The sequence below is a fragment of the Amphiura filiformis genome, chromosome 17, assembly GCF_039555335.1.
Source record: "Amphiura filiformis chromosome 17, Afil_fr2py, whole genome shotgun sequence".
In the NCBI taxonomy this organism is placed as follows: Eukaryota; Metazoa; Echinodermata; class Ophiuroidea; order Amphilepidida; family Amphiuridae; genus Amphiura; species Amphiura filiformis.
In genome coordinates, this window is record NC_092644.1 from 61,042,872 (window position 1) to 61,067,968 (window position 25,097).

General features: G+C 38.5%; 1 protein-coding gene across 4 annotated transcripts; it reads left to right on the forward strand.

Annotated features, from left to right (window-relative positions):
* The first annotated feature begins 105 nt into the window (after positions 1-105).
* On the forward strand, positions 106-25,097 carry LOC140138110 (small ribosomal subunit protein mS40-like). Of its 4 annotated transcripts, none has more exons than XM_072160006.1 (8): positions 106-263; positions 6,567-6,738; positions 7,217-7,293; positions 9,833-9,853; positions 10,703-10,771; positions 12,723-12,789; positions 14,002-14,061; positions 23,849-25,097. In XM_072160006.1, exons 1-8 carry the CDS (start codon positions 129-131, stop codon positions 23,938-23,940), a joined length of 693 nt encoding a protein of 230 aa, XP_072016107.1. In that variant the 5' UTR covers positions 106-128; the 3' UTR covers positions 23,941-25,097. The 4 variants fall into 4 exon arrangements, with proteins under 4 accessions (XP_072016107.1, XP_072016109.1, XP_072016108.1 ...); XM_072160008.1 differs by having other exon boundaries at positions 6,570-6,738; XM_072160007.1 differs by having other exon boundaries at positions 106-260.

Consider the following 25,097-nt stretch of genomic DNA (forward strand, 5'->3'; position numbering starts at 1 on the left):
CAGTTACATAAATTCATATAACTTAAAAATATTTATTTGATGAAACTTTGCTTATTTATATCATATTCATCGTAATGATAAAATGCAACAAAAGAAGATTTTGTGAATGAGCCTGTTTTCAATCCAAGATGGCAGCGCCCATGTCCAAAATGCTCCCTAGAATTTCTGTTCGTTTTTGGAACCATTGTTTCTCGCAACAGATGGGAATTCAACCAAACCACGTTCGTGTGTTATTGAACAACGTGTATGGAAAATTCAAGGTTGTATGTGTTCTTTATTGCTAAACTTCTGTTTATTTTAGAAAATAATTATATTAGAAATAAATACGATAAGCTTAAAAGTAGCTAGTACTCTAGGACTCGCTAGGTATGCCAGTAGCACTAGACTCGCTGAGTCTCATGGACGCCGTTCCTATGTCCATCAGACTCGTATTTCCCATTTTGGATGTCAATGGGAAATACACACTTAACGATTTGCGCCGGTTAGAAACTTGAAAAAAAATCTTTAAAATTTCATCAATGTATATAAAAGTGGTACCAACCGTATTGTACTTGCTAATTTAAGACTCGGTTGAAACAAAATTAAGGATCGAAAGCATTTTAGTGTCCAAAAGGCAAAATTATCGTCAAAGTTCTGCGAAATCGGCACCCTTGCGAAGGGTTCAGAATTGAATCGGGAACGAAAATATCCGATCTTTGCGATCAAAAACATAAAATTACAACTTTAAACATACTATTGGCAAAAGACATTATTACCAAACAATACAGAATAGAAAATTTGACATCATTTTCTCAAAATATTGAAAAAATTAGCTCACCAGACATCGAAAAAGTACGCAATCCAATTCCCGTTCAAACGCGTGGGGAACTGAAAGTGCGATAATCGTGACTAAGTAGCACTAGCAGTAGACAGCTGCGGAACTCAGTCCTCAATGATAGTAAGTCATTTATCTTTTGGTCATTTATATGACTATCATTTGAGGACTGAGTTCTTACGATACATCTTTCGAGGTGCAGTTTCAGACAATTTTTAGGTATGCCAGGTGAATTCAAATTTGCCAACAAACTGCATCATTTTATATATCAAATTAAAGCCCTTGAGTAAAGAAAGTCAACACTGAAAACCTTTTTGTCATAGCACTTTCCGTAGCAAAGTTACATCTTGTCAAAGATTGACTTGAAATCATCAAAAAGATTCTGCTAGCAAAATTCCCCAAAACAGCATTACGGGGGTGTTTCTAGATCTTAGTCTCATGACGATAGCACCTTATTTTAATGGAACTGCTATCAAAATCTCTCTGAAATTCCATGTGCGAGTCTCTCATCACCAAAAAAAATCATATATTTGGGTCAAGTGAAGTATAGACAACATATTTATGAAGGTTTCCTTCTTAAACAGCTTCTTTTTAATTTCAATGTAACTTTGTATTGCCGGTTTAGGCCATTTTGACTGACTAACAAATGTGTTAACTGCGGTTTCCCTGTGATACCTAGACAATAGCTTGGGATTATTGGGGCAGAGGTTATTTCATGACCACTGAAGTAGTGCTGGTATCGGCAAGCATTTTCATTGTCGACAATCGACAAAATTAAAAAGCCGACGTCGACAACTGTCAACAATCAGACCTAATTAATAACCCCCAAAATCATCCCACAAACCTGGCAAATTTTGCGACGTTCCGGTGCAAAATTCTGCAACCTATCTGACGGCACCACACGCCGCTGCGTGAATACCATGAAAGTGATACTGAACTGGCAATGAATGATTGACCCATTTTTAGAAAACCAGGCAAGAGTTGTGAAAGTTATTACATATTAATGAGATATATATGCTAGATTTTGAGCTGAAATATAAAAAAGATACCAAACAAGATCCGCAAATCTGATGATTTCCTGTCCCTTTGTTCGCCTTTTTTCAGTTGCTAAATGTAAACATCAGAAAGAAGTGCCGAATCACAAATTACCGATATTAATCCGCCTCATCGCGCAACTTACTCTGAACTCCGCCTCACTGTAGCCATTTCCCCAAATATGGAGAGCGTGTGCATTATTCCGAGCACGTGACTGTTTTGTGAGTTGGAAAATACTTTTGTATGCTCGGAGGAGGCTTATTGAAACAGTTCGTTACAATAAAGAAGTCTAGTTTATTATTAACAATACCTGGTGTCAGAGTCCCTTGGTCAAAAAAGTCCATCAAAGTATGTTTGATGCCATGGTTTATTAGTTAGCCATCAAACTACAAATGTATTTCCACCTATGTATTCACGCAATGTCAATTATAGCCCGGGCTTTCCCTTCAACACACACCGCGTGGCTAGCGCTTCCTCTTGCCTCGTGCGCTGAATATTCATAACTCAACTGTACAGTTAAAACTCTCTTCTGAGTATTTTGGAGGATCACCAACCAAGTACATTCACAATTAAACCCTGTGCAAAGTACGTACGTGACCCATCAACGTCATCGTGATTCGTCTTTACCTTTTAGTGTAATGAATATTAATTATAGCTTTACAATGTACATTCACAATTGAATGCTGTGCAACGCACGTACGTGTCTGTGACCCATGATGTCATTGTGATGTCATGTCAGATTTTGTTCTTCGCGACCTTTGTGCTAGTGTTTTAGCCGTACCTGGAATAAAAAATATTTGGTACAGAATCAGATACAGAGATGAAAAAAACATTGTGTGAAAGGTCAAATCACAAATAAACAGCATCTGTGATTGGCTCATATTTTACCCATTTCACATAAATACCCAATCAGTGTGCTTGTTTCAATAAATATAATGACATCATCAGTTGATCATCAGGGACTTTCCCTGTTTGCCAATGTTGCGTGACAGCGAAAATGGCGACTGCTGAGTGAAAGAATTGGATGCTACCAGTGTGTGTGATAGATCAAAAAAAGTCAGGATGAAAACGCTAATTTCGCTAAAGAAACACGGCAAGAACGTCAGGGAAATGATAAAGATGTAAGGAATAAGAGATCCTGAAAATACCTTGGTAAATTTTTTGTTAGGATGTTAAACTTTTCGGGCTTTTTTAGCCAAAGTTTTTGTTCACTTTTTGTCGATACATGCAAAGCTCTTGTCGACAATCGGCAAAAGTGCTTTTGTCGACAATATTGTATGCACAAAAACCAATTTTTTCTGAATTTCGCGATAGGTCAAAGGACAAAGTGTCCTAAAAATGCAAAAACTGTCCCACAATGCATTGCAAACTTCTAATGCCGATTTGGCTTATTACGCTGACTTTCGAATTCGCCGAGGAGGACAATTTCGACCTCCTCGTTTGTTTCCAAACAGAGAGGTAGACAAAAGGCCTGTCAAAACTGTTCCGCTTGTCCAAATACTCAAGTATCAAAAGGATGGTCCACAATAGAGTGATTCACACAACATGAATAGGGCATAGGGGATTAAAAAACTGTGAAGTAGGACCATGTGCTTCTTTTGTCCAATTTGGCATCAAGATTTCGAATGGAAACAGTTCAGACCCAGAACACGATCATGTCAGAAATTAATATTTTGTTCTGGGTCTGATTATTCGGACTAGACAAGATGTAACTTTGCTACGGAAAGTGCTATGAAAAAAAGGTTTTCAGTTTTGGCTTTCTTTACTCAAGGGCTTTAATTTGATACCGTATATAAAATGATGCAGTTTGATGGCAAATGTGAATTCACCTGGCATACCTATTAAAAGGGCATTTTGTGATCCACAGCCTCATCCCCCCACTTTTCTATAAAAAAATTGAGATTTTTATACCACTGGAAACCTCTGGCTACATAATGTTTATGATCAAAATATTTCTTGCAGATTAATTCGTTTAGCAAAGATATTGTGAAATTTGAATTTCGTTCTGGTATACCAGAACGAAATTACAACACATTGTCTATGGAGCAGTGTAATACATATCATGCATAACTCGCAAACGCAAAATCGGAATCAATTGAAATTTTGGGAATAAGCTTTTTTCGTGGATATCTACTGAAAAATGTCATAAAAAGAGGATACTAGGATCACAAAATTAATAAGCCCTTTCGCAATTTCGGAAAATTGCAACTGCGCATGCTCAGACATCGTCACACAGTTCTTCAACGAGAGATAAACACAAGGAGGCTGCAGTGCATTTGCAATGGTGGCGAACTTTGCACTTCTTTCAAAAACATATTTTTGTAAAACATATTTTATTCATTCTTACATGTTAATATTTCCTGTGAAATACAAATATTGTGAAGGAATGAAGAACAAACAGTCAGCGAAATTCCAGTATGAAACGTTTTTATGCAAACGTCAAAGTTAGTTGCCTCATCGTGTTTATCTCCAATTTTATCGGCAAATATTACCCATGATGCACCATGATCTGGAATTGCGAAAGGGCTTATATCACCGCCAACATGTTGTTGAGATGCAGGCACCTTACCTGCTTTTTACTAGTTCCAATAATTGGAACTCACAGCTCCTCAAAAGTTCGAAATTTGTAGTCACTACAACTAGCTTTTAACGGAGGTAACCAATCCAGATCCAGAACCAGATTAAAAATGATTACAAATGTGTAATTAAATTTGCAAGTGTAATTTCCTCGTTCTGACGGAAGTACAGTTAGTACATAAGTACGGTACAGATGTGAACTGAATGTACACTAGACGTTCGCCTTTTGTATCTCTTTCCTTGTTGAAAAAATTAACGTTGTGAAGATAGGACATCCGGGCCCTACTCTTCTGCCATGTTTGGCTGAGTAACGGTACCTGAACACAGCCTTCTGTGCCTATGTAAATTAGTCATTGTGTAAAGCTGTGTTTATACTCATGGGTTACTCATCATCATACTGAATCATTGTTGTTTACAACTGCACAAGTTATGTGTGTAATTTTAGTGAACGTTGACCGGCAGAGGGTGTCAAATATAGGCCTACGTGTCGCTTTTGAAAAACAGTGAATCATGCGCATGCTCAGCATGCAAATACGGCAGCGATTTAGTACACTGATCATGCGTGCAATTCAGTTTTCTGCAAAAGCGATTGAGTATAAATGTATCTTTAGAAATGACCGGCGATTGTGTTTTCTCAAGTGGGTTTTATCATGTTTATTAGCGACCTGACACCAGGGCTGTCAACTCTCACGCATTGGCTGTGAGTCTCACACATTGGGTCACTTTCTCATGGTCTCACGCCAAGGTAGTATAATCTCATGCCTAGGTAGTAAATCTCACGCAAAAAGCTGGAAAATGAGTAAAATCTCACGTATCGTCATGAATAATTTGTTGCTCCCAGAATGCTATTGTGACCCATTCCGACAAAACCAGGAACAAGTCACATTTTTGATATTTCATCATTTGAATTGAAATGTAAGCACGAGATGGAGCTTTAAAATGATACCAAAATTATGATACTTTTTAAGATATGGATAATTTTGTAAATGATACCTTGATATTTTTCCAAATTGTTATTCTAAATAATGGGTTAATTATTTTCCTGCCTTACACAGGATTGAATAGGGATTATCATAGTAGTCAACTGTCAATTAAAATAGACATATTTTTAATAAATACTTTCAAGGATTTGAAAGTGCACTTAGTCCCAAGGTCAAATACCATGAAATTAAGAATTAAAAAAAAAAATTTATGGGAATGTCATCTTTAAACCTATAACTCAAAAACATGTCTGGCAACTTGTTCCGGGTTTTGTTGGAGCTGGTCACAATTGTGGCTCAATGGCGAACATGCATTGACGAGAAACTGGCTGTAAACGAGACGGGTCATCTTGTGACATGTATTGTTTCATCAGCGATCACTCTTGTCAGACATAGGGGGTCACTACTGGCTCAGAAATTATCTTTTAAAAATCAGAAATTCCAAGTTTAAATCCTTGGATACATCGGGTAAGATAACTATGATTTGAGGATCAGATATGCCCGGGAGATATGCATATACAATGACTAAATTGCAAAGAAATTCGTTGAAATGTTTGAGCTGCGCAAAACATCAATCCCATTGACACACAAAATGGCGTAAGCCAGTCTGTATTAAACACATAGGCACAGGGCCAGATTTACTTTTTTGGGCCCCAGCTCAAATTTGGAGGCCGCAAACTCACTGTGAGGATTCAGGAAGGCATGTGCACCAAAAATTGCCCAATTTTGGTTTCCATATATTTTGTTCTCAATTGTACTAGGACAGTTTTTAGACTATTTTAGCCTTAAATGAAGGTGAATTGTACTACTTGAAGGGCCAGTGCATCTGAAACGTGCAAATTTTACACTGTTACTCTATTTTGGCCCAAAACATGGGCTATAAAGGAAGATGCACAGGCCCTGGGCCCATCTGGTGATGGAAAATTCACATATTTAAGTGTTCCGACTGTTCATGTGTTTCTAGAGCATGTTATATTAAAGGTGCCCCATGAATATGTGCCCAAAATTGCTTCCCCCCTCACTCAGCTTCCCCAAAATTGTTCCCCCCCCCCCCTTAATTTTACCCTCCCCCCAGGGGTAACAATTATTACATAGCCCCTCATGGTTAATTAAATCTTAATATTTTGTGTTGACTAAGCTTTTATTTCTTGATTTGTCAGCAGTCACACCCTGTTCTGCTGCAGCAGTCGGTAACAAGACCAATATGCATGAGTACAAAATGTTGGGCAGATGAGGGACACAAGCAAGATGGCGGTTTCCAGGGATTTAAGAAGGAACATGAGATTACTGACCAGGATGTAGAAGATGCAATTGAATACATAGAGAGTTCTGGTAGGAGTGTGTGCTAAGCATTTACTGTATCTGACTTTCATCTACTCTACTCTACTCTACTCTACTCTACTCTACTCTACTCTACTCTACTCTACTCTACTCTACTCTACTCTACTGATGCAGTCAGTGGCAGATCTAGAGCAGTCAGAGGGGCCAATTTGAGAAAAAATAAAAATAAAATGTACAAAATGGCCACAAAGCGGCCATCGCGTCACGCTTGCACGTCACTGGGGATGTCTGCCAAAAAGTCCATTTTTAAGGGTAAAAATGTCCAAGAAGGTCCAAATTAGAATAAATATTTAGGGGTGAAGTCCACTTTCGGCATGCAAGTGAATTTTTTGAAGAAATGTCTAAATTCAGCATCCCGCAAAATAACCATGCGTACGGGCCTGAGAACATGATCTAAAGAGGAGTGATAAGAATTTGCCATTTTTATGCCTGATGATCTGATTTGATTTGATATTTTTAATATTTACAGAATATATAAAAAGCTATGGTGGGAATCCTGTATGGTCAAACTATCGCAGAAACTTCAAAGGACAAGTCCCAAGATGGGTAAGTTACTGTACAATGTATATATACATAAAACAGTTTATAATCCTTTATGAGCTGTATGGATGGATTGCAGTCCATAGAGGAATCCAATGTGTACCTCATACCTTAACCTTAACAGCCCTGAATACTACAAAATACTACTTGATATAATGGCTGTTCAGTGCATGCATCCCACGTGGTGTGATGACGCAATCGCCCTAAGTGATATATAGGCACGGTTTAGCTGGCCAGCGAAGCCCAAGACCCGTGGCAAGGTGTCGCCGACCGAGTGCTTGGCATGCGAGGGGTCTCGGGTTTGAATCCCACCCAGAGCAAACAACTTCTTTCCTTCTTTTCTCTCTTTATTCTTTCCTTCTTTCCCTTCCCGTCGCCAAAAAGCCCCTAGGCGGTTAGGGTTAGGTTACCACTATCGAAACTCAGTATAGGCTTCCTTAACCCTAACAGCCCTGAATACTACAAAATACTACTTGATATGTGCGCTGTTCGTGCATGCATCCCACGTGGTGTGATGACGCAATCGCCCTAAGTGATATATAGGCACGGTTTCGCTGGCCAGCGAAGCCCAAGACCCGTGGCAAGGTGTCGCCGACCGAGTGCTTGGCATGCGAGGGGTCTCAGGTTCGAATCCCACCCAGAGCAAACAACTTCTTTCCTTCTTTTCTCTCTTTATTCTTTCCTTCTTTCCCTTCCGTCGCCAAAAAAGCCCCTAGGCGGTTAGGGTTAGGTTACCACTATCGAAACTCAGTATAGGCTTCCTTAACCCTAACAGCCCTGAATACTACAAAATACTACTTGATATGTGCGCTGTTCGTGCATGCATCCCACGTGGTGTGATGACGCAATCGCCCTAAGTGATATATAGGCACGGTTTCGCTGGCCAGCGAAGCCCAAGACCCGTGGCAAGGTGTCGCCGACCGAGTGCTTGGCATGCGAGGGGTCTCAGGTTCGAATCCCACCCAGAGCAAACAACTTCTTTCCTTCTTTTCTCTCTTTATTCTTTCCTTCTTTCCCTTCCCGTCGCCAAAAAGCCCCTAGGCGGTTAGGGTTAATGGCCCAGTCACAGTTCACCCCTTGCATGGTTCCCCTGAATTGGATAGAGCCTCAAACTAGCAACAAACACAAAAGGAATATGTAACTTTAAGGTAGTATGAACGGCTAATCAGGCTTGCAGCAAAATAGCTAATAATAATGTTAATAAATGAAGAATTGAACTTTCGTTCACAACACATAAAATTGCTCGCCTGATTTTTTTATTGGTTTTTAATAACAAATGTGCTGTGAATAAGTTCCAATTCTTCATTTATTTGATTACCAACACAGATGAACTGACTTTTGCGATAGTTTAAGCGATATAGGACGCTTCAAATCCCATTTTTGTATGCTGCCAGTTGGAGGCTCTACCCTCCATACTTGATGACCATGCAAGGAGCAAATAAGAATCAGGGGACCATGTGTAGTGACTACAATGCAGTTTTCAGTTTCCATCTTTGGTACATGTATATGTTGGAACAATTTTGTTCAACAGATGTTATTAGCAACATTGGTCTAAATGTTTCCAGTGCACCAGATAGGCTTACAGATATCTTCATTCCTTAGGCTGCATTATTTCCAAGCAATCTATCCCATAAACAATGGCATAACCAGTTTTTTGGTTTTTTTTGTTGTGGGTTTTTTTTTCGGGTGGGGGCAACTCCTCCCGAACACAAAAAACTGGGAAGAAAAGCAAAAAATTAGGCTCGCACATAATTACAACAACTTTTGATCAGAAATTTCATTGGAATACCAATTGTTGAATCCAGCTGAAATGATGCAATCCAGATGGATCTTCTTCAGACTGGCAACCCATTCCACTACTCACTGTCCTTTTGGTGAACACCATAGGGGGCGTGGTGATGACTTGGTCAAGATGTTATGTCTCCTCTCCTCCTAATCCAGATAGCCATCTTGTAGTTTTGTACGACTCTCTGTTTATAACTTTGGCCTGATTTCATTCAATGTTGTGATTTGTATCCATAGAAACTTCACTGAAAACATGAGTAAATATAACTGCATTTTACAACCGTTTTCAAAATCATTGTCACAACAATCCAGATGAACTTGTTCAAAGATCGCAGATGCAAATGTGACAGACAACATATACCCCCAACATATACCTTCTGGTTAGTTTTCACAAAATCAGGTTAGCTTTAGTGCTGACCTAACAAAAGTTTGTCCTAAAATAATGTGTTTTCCTTTTTTAAGTCCAACATTTTAGGAATTTTGGCTCTGATTTGGCACTTGCCTGTTGCAAATTGAATATTGCATCAGGCAAACTGTGCACTGGCACTACTTGCCTGGATAACTAATTGTAAATTGTGGAGGGCTCTTGAAATCAGCTCAGTGTGTTTTTAATGCAATATATCTACATTCCCATACATGTACATGCACATTCAAACTGATCAAACTTGCATCCATGGGTGAGCCTTACTTAAAGTTTGTTGCTATAGCTGCTGTTTTGTGATTATTTTATAGTCGCTTATATTTTTTTTTCTCATTTCAGAAAACCAGGAAGTCCTGCATAGTAAGTATCCTTTGTGTAAATCATCATTTAATTTTAAATTTGTTACTTTGGATATAAATTGCTGTCATTCAGACCACCTTCAGTCAACCTCCAGTGATACTCCCGTGTGGATGTGCTATGGAGGAAGTTTCAAAAAGGTAACGAGGTAACCTCAGTACACCACTATGTTGATTTTTGCTGATTTTTGTGGATCAAGCTAATGCTTCATCCCATCATGGTCGGAGAAAAGAGGTTGGCCCATCATGTTTTTTCTCATTCAGACAGATTCAGATTTTACCATCAAAATATTTTAAGAAAAGCATACCCAGTTCCCAATAACATAAAGATCAATGCCACACAAAAAGAACCTGTTGAGAAGTTTGCTAGCTACAATATAATACCACACTTGTGTAAAATGAAATGGTTATGATCAAGGAATGTTTCTCTACCGGAAGATAGTTTGACCAAAATTCCTTCCCACAATACAATATGCGGATTCTAACAGCGCATCCGTTAGCACCTCACAGTCAGCAGAGTGTGCAGTATGCTTACCCATGCAACATATGCTACAGGTTGTTCCAGGATACTCAATGACAGAAATTTCGGTCAAACAGACTTCCGGTAGAGAAACTCGGGATCCATGTATTGGTGGGATTTCATGCACCTTAACAATTTTGGAGATTGGCAGGAAGTGGGCTAGGTCGATTATGTAATGTTGAACAAGGGTGTCTGGAATGGAGGTATGGGCAGCAGTTGGAATCAAATTGAGGAAACTATGGATATAGACAGCAACATAGGACAAAACTTGATATTTAACTATGGTCACATACTCGTCAATGTTAATATAACTTCATCTTTTGATTTTTACAGAGAGGCCAGCGCTTAGAAAGCAATCCCTGTCCAATTTGCAGAGATAGGCAGCTTCTTTTACACTACAAAGTGAGTATCTGGTTCTGTGTATTTATTTGTGTGATTGTTGTGACATGATTTCAAACTTTACTTAGTGGCCTGTGTTTTTAATCCTGGGAGATTCCTTTCAAATACAAACTTGATTGTCAGAAAAAGCAATTGTTAACTTTTGGCTTTAATTCAATGGGCTATTCAGATGTATTCCGCACCCCCTATGGAAGACACTTCCGAATTGGGCTAAATTGACAGCGAATTCACATGTAAGGAAAACCCCATGGAAGACACTGCCGGAATTGTGGTAATATGGCCAGCCGGAATTCACGTAAATGTAAATGTCTTCCATAGGGTTCCAGCTGGAATTAGAACATTTATTGTTTCCAGCCAGAATTCAAGTAAATGTCTTTCATAGGTTAATCGAGATGGTGATCATAAGTGAAGATTCTGCTGGAATTGGAGCATTTTTGACCATTTTCCAGCCGGAATATTAAGAAATGTGAATGTCTTCCATAGGCACATCATGGCCTTTCACAATCCCCACTCTTGTTTTTTCGTTTATTTTAGCAGCCGGAATTTCACCTAATCTCAATGTCTTCCATACCCTCTAGCCGGAATCTTTGTTAAAAATGACTGCTGGAATTCTAGACACATCTCAATTCCAGCTGGAATTGTATTTTTTTTAAATGTCTTCCATAGGGGGGGTGCGGAATACATCTGGAATAGCCCAATGTTCTAAAACCTAAAAATCAGCGATTTTAAAACAAGGAAAATGTGATTTGTTGAAGCCTCATCAGCAGAGCTGCCAACTAGTATAAATTTTCAGTGTTTTGACCTGATTTTACTCAAGAATACTGACAAAATCTGAAGAATACTGAAAATGCTAAAGAATACTGCTTTGTGCATGAAAGATTGAAAATACTGATTTTGTATGGAAAATACTGATTTCAAGTGTCAAGTGCTGCAAAGAAATGCATTTTCTACTTCTCCCTGTCTGATTATTTGCTCATTGGAAGAGTATTGGTTTGTAACCAGAGAATGAAGTAGATATTCATAGATTGCTGTTGCAGAGCTGCCAACGCTTCTTGATCCTGCAGAAGACTTCCTCATTTGCTGACAATTTTTTGTCTTCTATAAAACATATTAAATCTTTTGCATTGCAGCCATCTGACGAAATCTTCTGCATTTACAGCGATTGGCTAAAAAATAAAAACAAAATCAATTATACGCCCACTGTCCTGTCCTTTTGCAAAATAAAATTGAGTAACCTTAGAAAGGGTCTCAAAAAGCTAACATCCAGGAGCTTTTGGGGGCGATGATCCCATGCAAGGGCATCCTAAGCTTTTTTTACACTTCGCAGAAATCTTCTGCATGTTAGCAGCTCTGCTGTTGGGCAAATGTTCTCTGAATCATTACTTTATTATTATGATGGGAAAACACCATGATGGTTTATGCGATATTTGCAATGTTCAAGAAACAATAATTATTGAACATGTGTTGATTTATATAGTAAATATAGTAGAGAAAGAAAAATTCATTTTGATAAGATTGCAGAGAGAAATGACAATGCTAATGTTACAGATTTACTGATATATTAGGAGGGAAAGTCTTACCCTTCAAAAGATGTGTATATTTTTTATTAGAGATTGCAAAATGTAGTAGATTTGTTGAGCAAAAATGAAAATCCCATTTTCCATCAAACTCTATGGTTCCAATGAGGTATATCAGGAAAAAATGAAATGTTTATACAAAAAACATTAGATTTTATTCTGTGAAAACAGATGATTTAAACTTATAGCTAATGTTTGTTTTCTTGTAGCTTATCAAAGTGTTCTCTTGGTCCTATTTTGACTCAAAGTTTGTATGAACAGAGGAAACACTGGTAAATCTTTGAAAAGCAGTGAATTATCATTTGGAGACATGTTTAGGTTTTATGATGGGAAAGTGAACTTGCCACTAATCTGAACTGATATTTTCTTTTTCCCAGAATGTGGAATTACTTAAACAATTTATCAATGAGGATAACTGGCACATATTTCCACCACAGCAAACAGGTATGTAAAGAAAGTATGATTTTGCAAGAAATAAATCTGATTTTTTGTAGGGCTTACATTTTAAACTGAATAGTGCCCTCATAGTAAGGGAAACATAACTCATGCAAGTTTAATAGAGGGCGCCATTGCAGTTTGATTTATGAGGATATGAAGACACTCAATCACAGCAAACATTACCTAAATACATGATCAGACTAGGCCAGTACTGGTGCTAAATAATGAACAAGTAAAAATTTTAAGCTTGCCCTCTCTTTGCCTCCTTTCTCTCTTACTCTTTCATGACTCTCACTCTCTTACCCACACACTGGCATATTCAGCCAGAAAATATAAATTTGTCCAGCTTAGCACCAGTACTGGCCCAATTTGATGCCGGTGTGCAAACATTTATTGGTGTCCAGTATTGAACTTTATTGGCACAGTGTTGGCACAGTGTTTGCTGGGATGTGGATGATAACTCACACCTAATATTTTGGCACCAAAATTAATTGTTTGCATTTTGATAGTTGACCATACAAATTGCTGGGGATTTGATATGAATCATATGCTATTCGGTTATGTCCAAGAGAGAGGAAAATATCTGGGGAAAATGTGAACACTGTTCAAATGCAATGAGAGCCAGTGTTATAACTTTCCTCATATTTTTTAATCTGGTACATAATTGTAACCACTCAAATAAGCATAAAGACCCACCCAATTCTTTATTAATATACATTGTACTCATGTCATCCTCCAAAATGCCCACAGAAATCTGCTTGAAAAGTTGCTGGAATTTCACACAAAACATATGGGCCATTTGTGTGATTTTCAAGGATGGAATTCAAATATCCCATCAGACATTTATAGCACATCAGTACCTGTTGGCTAATTTAAAGAAACTGATATGTGATGTTGGATTTCACAAATGGGGGCTTGTGTATCAGTCAGGATCTGAAGTGTTATGGGCAAAATTTAGTGTCAAAAGTTCTTTAAACTTGGTCATCAATAGTTCAAAGCTAAACACTGCAGAGTAACTATAGAATACCCCTTGCAGGGGTGCAGTATTGATGGGTGGTTGTATGAATACTTGACTTGTTTTCAATGTATAGAAATGATTGGTGCATTTATGGGTGCGTAGTGGAGTATACTATTTTTGTCTTGACAGAGGTAAGAGAATATGTGATCAATTTGCCCTCTGTATGTTACTTGATCCTATCTGTTCTTTTTTGTTGATAGGTTTATGCCAAAAGACACAGAAGAGGCTTGTTAAAGCAGTAGAAACAGCACAGAATTATGGTAAGTAGACCACAAATTGTCACCTGGCAGGGGAAGCCTCATAATAGTTGCAAAGGTCAAATGCAAAGTCTCATAATATTATCTAACAAGTGGGCCAAAGTCACAAAAACCTCTTATGTAATGAATTTGTCATTTAGCGTGAGTGACAAAATACTGTTCAAAATTAACAGGATATACATAGAAAATGGTGTTGGTTATTTGGTAATTTCCCGAAATATGTAGTTTACAGCTGAGGGATGTACAGAAGGTGTGCCGGGGCATTGTCTGCGAGTTGACATACAAAAAAAGAATTTGACCAGAACTGCACATGTGAGGTTTATGTAACTGGGGCCCACTTGTTACATATGAGGTTATGCTTTTGACCTTTGGTATTATGATGAGGTTTTCCCGTCCTGCAATCAAATGTGACATGATTGAGGGAATTGAGTCGAATGTTGATTTTAAGTTATCGGCAACTTGAAAAGGTACTCAAATTCTTTTGTTTTGTATTGTTCTCAGTAACTGATGAATTGCCTATAACTTGGTAACAAGAAGGTAAATTTCCATGTGGGTTTGTATCAAAACATAACATTTGTAAAGGGCTAGTAACTGATGTAACATTGGACTTATTTCCATTGATCATGTCACAAATATATGCTTTAAAAATATTTCAAGCATTTTTTGCAAATATTAGACTGGGTGGTCTAATTTCAGGGTAGAAAGTGGTCTGAAATTTTAGAAATGGTCAATCTAGAAATGCTGGCATTTGGCAGGTTGAAAATCCTGTTGTGTCACAAAATGAAAGAGGCGCAGAAGCGTTGTTAATTTGTGTGATGTTGTACAACATTGTTGAACCTCTAAAGAACAATGTCCCACTCATGTCATTGATCTAGCCCCATGGTTGGTGTCAACAGTTTCCCATCTCTAATCTTTGTACTCAGCCGCCTTGCAAATCATTTCCACCTGAGTTGCCAGTTAACTCCGTACAAGCCCAATTGGGCTATGTCAGGAAGTATTCATGTATAGTGGCATTATCGGAAATCATGTGCATGTTACCATATTGTTGCCAGAATGGAGGGACATTGTATACACCCTTTGACAGGTTGAAAGAGGCGCAGAAGTGTTGTTAAATTGTGTGAAGTTATACAACATTGTTGAACCTCTAAAGAACAATGTCCAACTCATGTCATTGCCCCATGGGTTGGTGTCAACAGTTTTCCATCTCTAATCTTTGTACTCAGCTGCCTTACAAATATTTCCACCGAAGTTGACAGGTAGCTCCATACAGGGCCCAATCAGGCTATATCAGGAAGTATTCATGTGTAGTGGCATTATCGGAAATAATGTGAAATAATGTGCATTCGACTTACTTCAGGGTAGAAAGTGGTCTGAAATTTTGGAAATGGTCAATCTAGATATGCTGGCATTCGGCAGTTTGAAAATCCTGTTGTGTCACAAAATGAAGCCATAAAGAGGCACAGAAGCGCTGTTAATTTGTGTGATGATATACAACATTGTTGAATCTCTAAAGAGCAATGTCCTACTCATGTCATTGCCCTAGCCAACCCCATGAGTTTGTTGGTGTCAACAGTTTCCCATCTCTAATCTTTGTACTCAGCCGCCTTACATATCACTTCCGCCTGAGTTGCCAGATAGCTCCATTCAGGGCCCAATTTGGCTGTGTCAAAATGTATTCATGTATAGTGGCATTATCGGAAATAATGTGAAATAATGTGCATGTGACTTACTTCAGGGTAGAAAGTGGTCTGAAATTTTGGAAATGGTCAATCTAGAAATGCTGGTATTCGGCAGGTTGAAAATCCTGTTGTGTCACAAAATGAAAGCATAAAGAGGCGCAGAAGTGTTTTATAATTTGTGTGATGATATACAACATTGTTGAACCTCTAAAGAACAATGTCCCCGCTCATGTCATTGCCCTAGCCAACCCATGAGTTTGTTGGTGTCAACAGTTTTCCCATCTCTAATCTTTGTACTCAGCCGCCTTGCAAATCACTTCCACCTGAGTTGCCAGATAGCTCCATTCAGGACCCAATAGGGCTGTGTCAGGAAGTATTCATGCGTAGTGGCATTATCGGAAATAATGTGAAATAATGTTCTTTCATTCATCCGATAATATGATTTGTTAGTTAGCAAGTAGGTTCAGTGTTGGATGCCTTTTTCATTAGGAGGTACCACAGAATTAGAGAAGGAGAACCGGGACTCCCTATACCACCACGTACAATCGCGCCGTCAGCTATGGGGAGAAAATTGGGGTATTCGGGTCCTTGCCGACGGTCTTGCGGAGACGAACGAAAACAATTCTGCGTCTCATCTGAAGCGTCTTGGTACTCAAGCGTGCAGGTCGCATCAAGTGCGTCTCTCAAATGCGCCCATCATCCATGTCGCTTGCATGACAACGAATGCCTCGGCGCATTCCGAGGGAAACCGAATACCCCCAATTTTTGCTCCATGCCTGTATCAAGATGGCGGTCGAGTCCTGGTTCTCTGGTTTTATTTCTGTGGGAGGTACACACATAATCCACCCCATTAGGTTTTGATGTCATTGCTACCTTGGCATTGTTTGTTCCTTGTGATATTCCATGCTGGCATTTCACTGAAGTTGAACTTTAAATAAGGACCCCTGAAATTAATGATGAAAAGAGACAAACAAGTCCAAACAGCACTGTCCATATTTACACATTTTAATTAGAAGATCTTTGCCAAACTTGACCCTAGAAGTCAGAGGTGGTCATCTTTTCCACTTGAGTTGGTAGATGGAAGTGGGGTTATTAACCCTGCAATTTAGTGGTACAGTTGTGTGACTTTTAAGATGTTTGTTGCGATTTTGATCATTTCTTGTACCCATAGAAAACAATGGTCAAGAAAGTTCAATGAAAATGGGAGGGAGCTTCTTTTGCTTTGGTAATTTCCTGTCCAATATAAGCCAATGATAAGAGAAAATTTTGGGATAGACTTTTACGATGGGAGTTCATGACAATTGGTAAGTTTTTAGTGGGTTCGCCATAAGACAAATTTAGAATTGTCTAGATTTCGTCAGGAGTAGCTCTGACTTCTTCAGAAAAAAGTACTTAAGAATGAGACATGTAGGCCCTTGCCTACTGGTGGTTCTGAAAAGAGCCATTCACTGAAAAATGCCCCTTGTCAACAGTGAACAAGCAGACCTCACCTATCTGCTGATGTAAAAGGTTTGTTGGCTCTGAAAAGAGCCATTCACTGAAGACTGCTCCTTGTCAACAGTGAGCAAGATCTCGCCTATCTGCTGATGTAAAAGTCTAAAAGGATAATAGAAAAATTGGGTGACTCTTTAGTTTTATAGAACACACATTATTGTCTCGCCTGAACTTTGTTCAGGATGGGACTTAGTAGTCACTATTTCTGTCTGTCCGTGCGTGTGTGTGTGGGCGTGTGTGGGGGTGTATGTGTGGATGTATGTGTGTCCGTCCGGAGCTGTATCTGGGGAACCGTAAGACCTACGGCGACGCTACTTGGTGGGAGGAAGGGTATCCAAGTTTGCTCCGTAACCGTATGTTTTCGGTGAAAAATATGCAAATTAACATAGCTAATTTGCATAATTTATAATGCGAAAATCAGCGCAAATTGATAGCGGAGTTTGTGGACAGACTATCTCAAGATCCGTCGGGCGCATAGTAGCGAAACCTGGTGACAGGAATGATACACACCTGCTGATCACCTGATTAGTTTTTCGTGAAAAGTATCGCATTTAGTTGTTAATTTGCATAATTTAGGCGGAACGATTCTACAAATATGGTTGGAAATCTGAAGAAATCCGCCTTGTGGAGCTGTATCTGGGGGATCCGTAAGATCCCTAAGCCCTATGATTAGGGATGACCATCATAATTTCATGTTGCCCTTTTGCTACAAAAGATTGTTTTCTGGAAAGAACTCATCAACAGAAGTATTTTGGTGGTTAAATGGTCAAAATCGGTCAAAAAATTTTCAAATTATGAATTTTCAAAGTTTCCCATTCTGACCGGTCATTGGAACGAAATAAATTGACAAAGTCTAAATATAGCAATGTGAGCAAAATTGGTATAAGCATATATTTACCTTTTTATATTTCTTTATTTTGATATATATGCAAACATGAAAAAAGAGTATGGTGAAAATATCAAAAGGGTTTCTTATGAAATGGCACTTTACTAGTCAATAGCATTAAGTATTTCTTCAAACCGAGGCACTGAAATCATGCTTTTAGAAAACATTTGCCAAAAATCATCCATAATGGCCAAAGTGGCACAAAATCCAGGTGAACTTTTTTTCCACAACAATATACACTACACATAAGAAAAATACTAATGTACTACAAGGGATTTTCAACATAGGAATCCAAACAATCAAGTACCAACATGCACAGCTTTGTCCTGATATCACTTCTGGGGTTTTAACAAAATGTTTAACCTCTATTGTGATTGGCAGCAGCATAATGTATCTCTTTGATAGCTGATAATGCCCAGCCATTCAGCAAGTGGCTAATAACTGACCTTGATAGGCTTGAATGAATACTGTCATGTGCTACAAAACCATCACACTCCAGGGCCTGGTCATTCCATATGCTACAGGGAGCACAGTACTTTAACAATGGAGTGAAAGTCTCATTATTGATTAGGCGCGTATTTTAAAAGTACAGCTCCTGTGCGTGTATAGCAGCAAGTCAGTGCAGATGGTATAAATATAAGAAAATGTTTAGGGTTGAGATCAGGTGAATAATACAACAAATGAGCACGAAACTTCACATTTATGTTCAGAAAGGTGTCTATTTAACATGATTCGAAAGGTGTTTGGAAATTCCAAAGGGAAGCTGGTATTTAATTTTTAACTCGAGATCTACTTGTCCATTTTTTTAACCTTTTTACAGAGGGGATGATAGAGGTAATAACAACAACTCTGCCAAATTACAGCTCAGTAGGTCAAGGTGTTCACCTGATCTTATTCATCTGAATATTTTGTGCCATTCTGAGCAGTGCTGCACTGGGCCACTGGCAATTAAGCGCACTGTGGTGATGGACCAATTTTGACTCACACTTACAGAAAAACCAAATAAGTTATGATGCTGTAATTTGCAGGATAGTTACAAAACATAATTGGCATTAACATCTCCAATTTTTACAGAAAAATTATGAACAATAAAAGAATGAGCTCAATTTAGAAATGTCTGTGCAAGCAGTGCACAGTTGAGCTCCCTGTATGTCTATTAAGCTACTTGCAGTTCCGCCATTATGCACTATAAAGGGAGAGCCTCGAACTGGCAGCATACATGAATGGGAATTGAACTAGTCATAACGTTCTGTGTAAGGTTACATAATTCTTCCTTTCATGTATGCTGCCAGTTCGAGGCTCTCCCCACATAGTGCATAATGGCGAACCTGCAAGTAGCGAATGGGAGTGTTCTAATCAAGTTGATGGTTCATTGGTCATCCCTACTATGATGATGAAACGTGGTAGGGGGTAGTATGACCAGAGGATCTCAACCCGATTCGATTTTCAGCGCAAAATATGGTAATTAAGTACCTAGTACCCCCCCCCATGTGGCCCCCTCCCACACACTCGAAGTTGAGGGGGGGTCAAAAATTTAATGAAATATTGTTTTTATATTGCGCATTATGTATATCAATTTCAGTCATGTAGGCCAAGTTATTAGGCCAAAAAAGACTTCGAAGAATGTCTCTCATGTACAAAAGGATAGGAAACTGAACATTTAAAACCACCTTTTTAGGGTGAAGGAAGCATTTTTCAAAAAATGTCTAAAACGGGTTTTATGTCAAAAATGTCTCTCTCGGGGTGCTACATCGAGTCAAATGTTCGGTAGATTATTTCGGGGTCATCTGAGGTCACCCAGGGTCATCTGAGGTCAAATTACTAAAACTGTCGTATGGGCATGAAACTTGGTGGGTACAATCCACAGTTAGAGTGAAGTGGTCGGAAGATTATTTCGGGGTCATCCGAGGTCACCCAGGGGTCATCTAAGGTCAAATTACTAAAACTGTCATATGGGCATGAAACTTGGTGGTGGTACAATCAACATTTAGAGTCAAATGTTAGGAAGATTATTTCGGGTCATCCGAGGTCACCCAGGGTCATCTGAGGTCAAATTACTAAAACTGTCGTATGGGCATGAAACTTGGTGGGTACAGTCAACATTTGGAGTAAAATTTTCGGAAGGTTATTTGGGTTCATCCGAGGTCGCCAAGGGTCATCTGAAGTCAAATTACTAAAAACTGTCATATGGGCATGAAACTTGGTGGGTACAATCAACATTTAGAGTCAAAGTTTCGGAAGGTAATTTCGGGTCATCCAAGGTCACACAGGGGTCATCTGAGGTCACATTACTAAAAACTGTCATATGGGCATGAAACTTGGTGGGTATAGTCAACATTTAGAGTCTAAGTTTCGGAAGGTAATTTAGGGGTCATCCAAGGTCACCCAGGGTCATCTGAGGTCAAATTACTAAAACTGTCGTATGGGCATGACACTTAGTGGTTACAGTCAACATTAAGAGTCAAATTTTGGAAGGGCATTTCGGGGTCACCCAGGGGTCATCTGAGGTCAAATTACTAAAACTGTCGTATGGGCATGAAACTTGGTGGGTACAGTCAACATTTAGAGCCAAATTTTTGGAAGGTCATTTTTGGGTCATCCAAGGTCACCCAGGGGTCATCTGAGGTCAAATTACTTGAAACTGTTATATGGGCATGAAACTTGGTGGGTACAGTCAACATTTAGAGTCATGTTTTTTGGAAAGTCATTTCAGGGTCATCCAAGGTCACTCAGGGGTCATCTGAGGTCACATTACTAAAAACTGTCGTATGGGCATGACACTAAGTGGTCACTTTCAACATTAAGAGTCAAATTTTTGGAAGGGCATTTCGGGGTCACCCAGGGGTCATCTGAGGTCAAATTACTAAAAACTGTTGTATGGGCATGAAACTTGGTGGGTACAGTCAACATTTAGAGCCAATTTTTTGGAAGGTCATTTTGGGATCATCAAAGGTCATCCATGGGCATGAAACTTGGTGGGTACAGTCATCATTTAGAGCCAAATTTTTGGACAGTTATTGCAAGGTCATCTGTGGTCACTCAGAGGTCATCTGAAGTCAAATGACTAAAAACTGTTGTATGGGCATGACATGTACAGTCAACATTTAGAGCCCAATTTTTGGAAGGTCATTTTGGGGTCAGTAGGGGTCATCTGAGGTCAAATTAGTAAAAATTGTCGGATGGGCATGAGACTTGGTCGGTACAGTCACCATCAGCCAGGTAATTGTGCCCAGCCGAGACCCACCAAAATTTAGGGATCAAAGGTCAAATTCCAATATTGGTCCAATCAAGCTCAAATTGAACAGGCAAATCGCCATGGGTTGTTGCAGGTTCATTTACTTCTACCAAAAGTAATCGTAAAAGCAGGCGATCGCGAAAGCAGGCGAGACTCGTGGTTCGAGAACCGCCTTGTATATTAACTGAATACATTTTTCTGAAAGACAAAGCTATATTATTATTTTAGAGAGAGTGTGGTGTGGTCCAGTGGGTAAGGTTTTGAAGTCTGATTCGAGAGGTCCCCGGTTTGATCCCTGTTGGAGGCAAAATTCATATTCAGTTTTCCGCTATTCGCTGGCGTAGTGCACGTTAGATTAGAATATGACCGTTGCTATGTCACCTGGTTACAAATGGTTACTAACATGCTCTATGGCAGGGAATTACTGTATTTGATTTGTGGGCAGATGCAGTGAATGATAAAGATCTCGCAGCCAGTTCTGATCAGGATAAAGTGCACCCTTTCGTTGCCCTGTGCATCATGAGAGAGTACAATATTTCAACATGGAATAACAAGTTAAGGGGTGGGGTATGAACGTTTGGACAGTATTTATTGTGGGACATTTAAGAGCACATCAGACATATCGAATTGCATTCTGAATGAAGAATGTCCTTCTGATATCAAATAATTTTGATTTTTGAAATTTCGCAATGTAATTCACATTTTATGGCAAATGATTAAAAATTGATATTTTTGATATTTAACAGTACTCGAATTAAACTTTATAAATCTGATGATTTAAACTTAAAGTGTATTTAGGTGGGATAAAAAGCCGATGATCAATTGAAAATTTTGACCTTTCATATTGAAGATATGTATTTTTTCCAAAAAGCACAAAAAAAAGGTCTTTTTTGGGGGGAATCCACATCTTCAATATGAAAGGTCAAAATTTTCAATTGATCGTCAGCTTTTCCTCCCAGCTACATACACTTTAAAAATATATCATTAGATTTATAAAATTTACTTCGAGGACTGTTATATATCAAAAATGTGACAAATATCAAATTTTTATAATTTGTCATAACATTTGTATTATATTGTGAATTTCAAAAATGAAAATTATTTGATATCAGAAAGACATTCTTCGTATTCAGAATGCAATTCGATATGTCTGATGTGCTCTCATGTCCACAAAAAATACTGTCGAAATGCTCAAAACGCTCATTCCAGATCCCTTAAATCTGAGACGAATGTTAAATGAGATGCAAAAAAGATTTTTTTTTTAATTTTTCAATTGTACAATTGAAAATACAAAAGTCTGATTTCAATTAATAGATATTGCCAATTAAATTCAGAATGTCATTTCATTTCTTTTATTGTAAACACCCACCAAGTGACTCCACTGGGTGTATCATTGTACCACTCTCTATTTTATTTGAAGGCGTAAAAGAATAATAGGGCCAATTTATTTCAACAATAAAATATGAAAAATGTATGTTGTTGTTTTCCAATGTTAATGACTTGTCTCAATGCGGATGCCATCACATCTGGACACATGGATGCACACATATGTTTATATTGATAACACCGTCATTGTCATCATTATTATTATGATAAAAATGAATGCACTAATTCACTGATTTTTTCCAAACAACTTGATCTCCGTCCTTAACCTCTACTTTTTAGATAAAGGTTACCAAAGGCATTGTCCCAAGACCTTTCAAACAACCTTTCTGCTATAGCAAACTGATGTAATGGGAACACCCCATTAGTCCCAAGACCTTTCTACCAACCTTTCTGCTATAGCAAACTGATGGGGGGTTAAATTCTCAATCATCTTGCGCACATTTTCCATCGTAATTATTTTTGCCGCCCCTTAAGTCCCGCCCTTCTTTCTTCTGTTACACTTTTTGCCGCCCCTTTATCTTCCGCCGCCCCTTCTTTTTTGCCGCCCTCTACTTTTACCCCAGGGGGTTGGCGGCCCCAAAACCCCCCCCCCCAAAAAAAAATATGCGCATGGTTAGGGTCAGAGTTAGGATTAGAGTCAGGGTTATGTTGAGTTAGGAGAAGGATTAGGACTTAGAATATAGGTTAGGGTTAGGGTGAAGTTTAGGGTTAGGGTAAGGATTATTGTATGGATGTATTATGTGATTAGGTTAGCACCCCCAATTTTATATTGTGATCAGCAAAAGATGCACCTAGGTGACTGACTACCAAACTCAAAGTGACATATTATAGATACTGTATTGGACATAATTAGCACCCCTCACCTAATCAACTTCCATTGTGAACTTTGCTCACTTAAATATGTTTTCAACTTCCCGTTTAGTTTGCTTTTAGCATGAAATAGGATAAATATTCTAGTCAAATGACAACATAGAGTTGCAATAGATCTGACATTTTGTTCTATCGATATTTTTTTTTCTTTACTTAAACAATATATCATAAAATTGTGTGATCTGATTTTAACAATTTTAAACTTGTCTAAATATTCTGATAAATTGTTGTTATTTTCAGGTTTGTTGCCATTCACAATGCCCTATGTGGAGTATGACTACGATGAATACTATGCAAAGGCCGACAAAGAAGAAAGTAGTTCTTCATCATGACATGATGAGCACTAAAAATAAATGACCATGAGGAGTGATCTCAAACAACAGACTTGTTAACAGACTCACAGTATTTGGATGTGATATCATAGACTTCCATTATGTACACTTCAAGCAACCAATCCGAATGTACCGTATTTCATCAAATAAACGCCCCCGGGGGCGTTACATTTTCTAAATGGGGGGCGTTTATTCAAGGTCAATTTTAGAACGATAATTCCTGTTAAAATCATTAGGTAAACTTAAAACTCACGCTAAAATGACGAACTATGAACTAGAAACACTGACTTCTGGTTCACTTCCGGGTTTCCAATCCAGATTTTCGCCAAAAAGTGACACTATTATCGAACATGTGTGCAAATTGGTAAGCTTACTACACAAGATAGCATGAAAATATCGGCATTTTTGAAACATCTTGGTTGAAAAAAGTAGTGGGGGCGTTTATTTGAGGGGGCGACTATTTGACGAAATACGGTAGATAGAGAAAATATGTATTTCAATTGTATCAAAATGTATTGCATATATGTGATGCGATCAAGCAAAATGAGTCGGAACTCGGAAATATTGATTTTGAGATATAGCCAAACAAAGAAAATATTTCCTTTTGTTTCCTCTTATTTTGGAAACTCTTTAATTGCTAATATCTTTGGAACTGGTTGTTCAATTTCAGTGTGGTTTTCTGCAAAATCCAGCTTTGTAAATGCTTTTTACCATCCTATAAGAAAGTGAACAAATTTTGTTGCCGAGTTCCGACTGATTTCGCATAGGATCTACCTTGCCGATGTATGGTTTCATATTGGTCATGTTTTTTGACAATTTTGGTGAGAATTTTGTAAATATAAGTAGCATAACTTGGTTTTCTTTTTCATGAATATTATGTGTTGCTGGAGAAAATGAGAAATAATTGCTGCACTTGCACTGATTGCTGATGTCCGACTCTTAGCACAGTACTTGCCTATTATAGGACTCATGTGCAAGATACGTCAACATCTACATGCTTTGATTGAACTCATTTAAAAGTAACATCAGTGCTTTTACTTGACATTCTGACAGTGGTTAGCATCATTAGGGCACAGGGGCACATGCCCCCCCCCCCCCAATCGATTTGGAAATCCCATACGAAAAATGGCTTGTGCTCCCCCCTCAGACCGGTACTC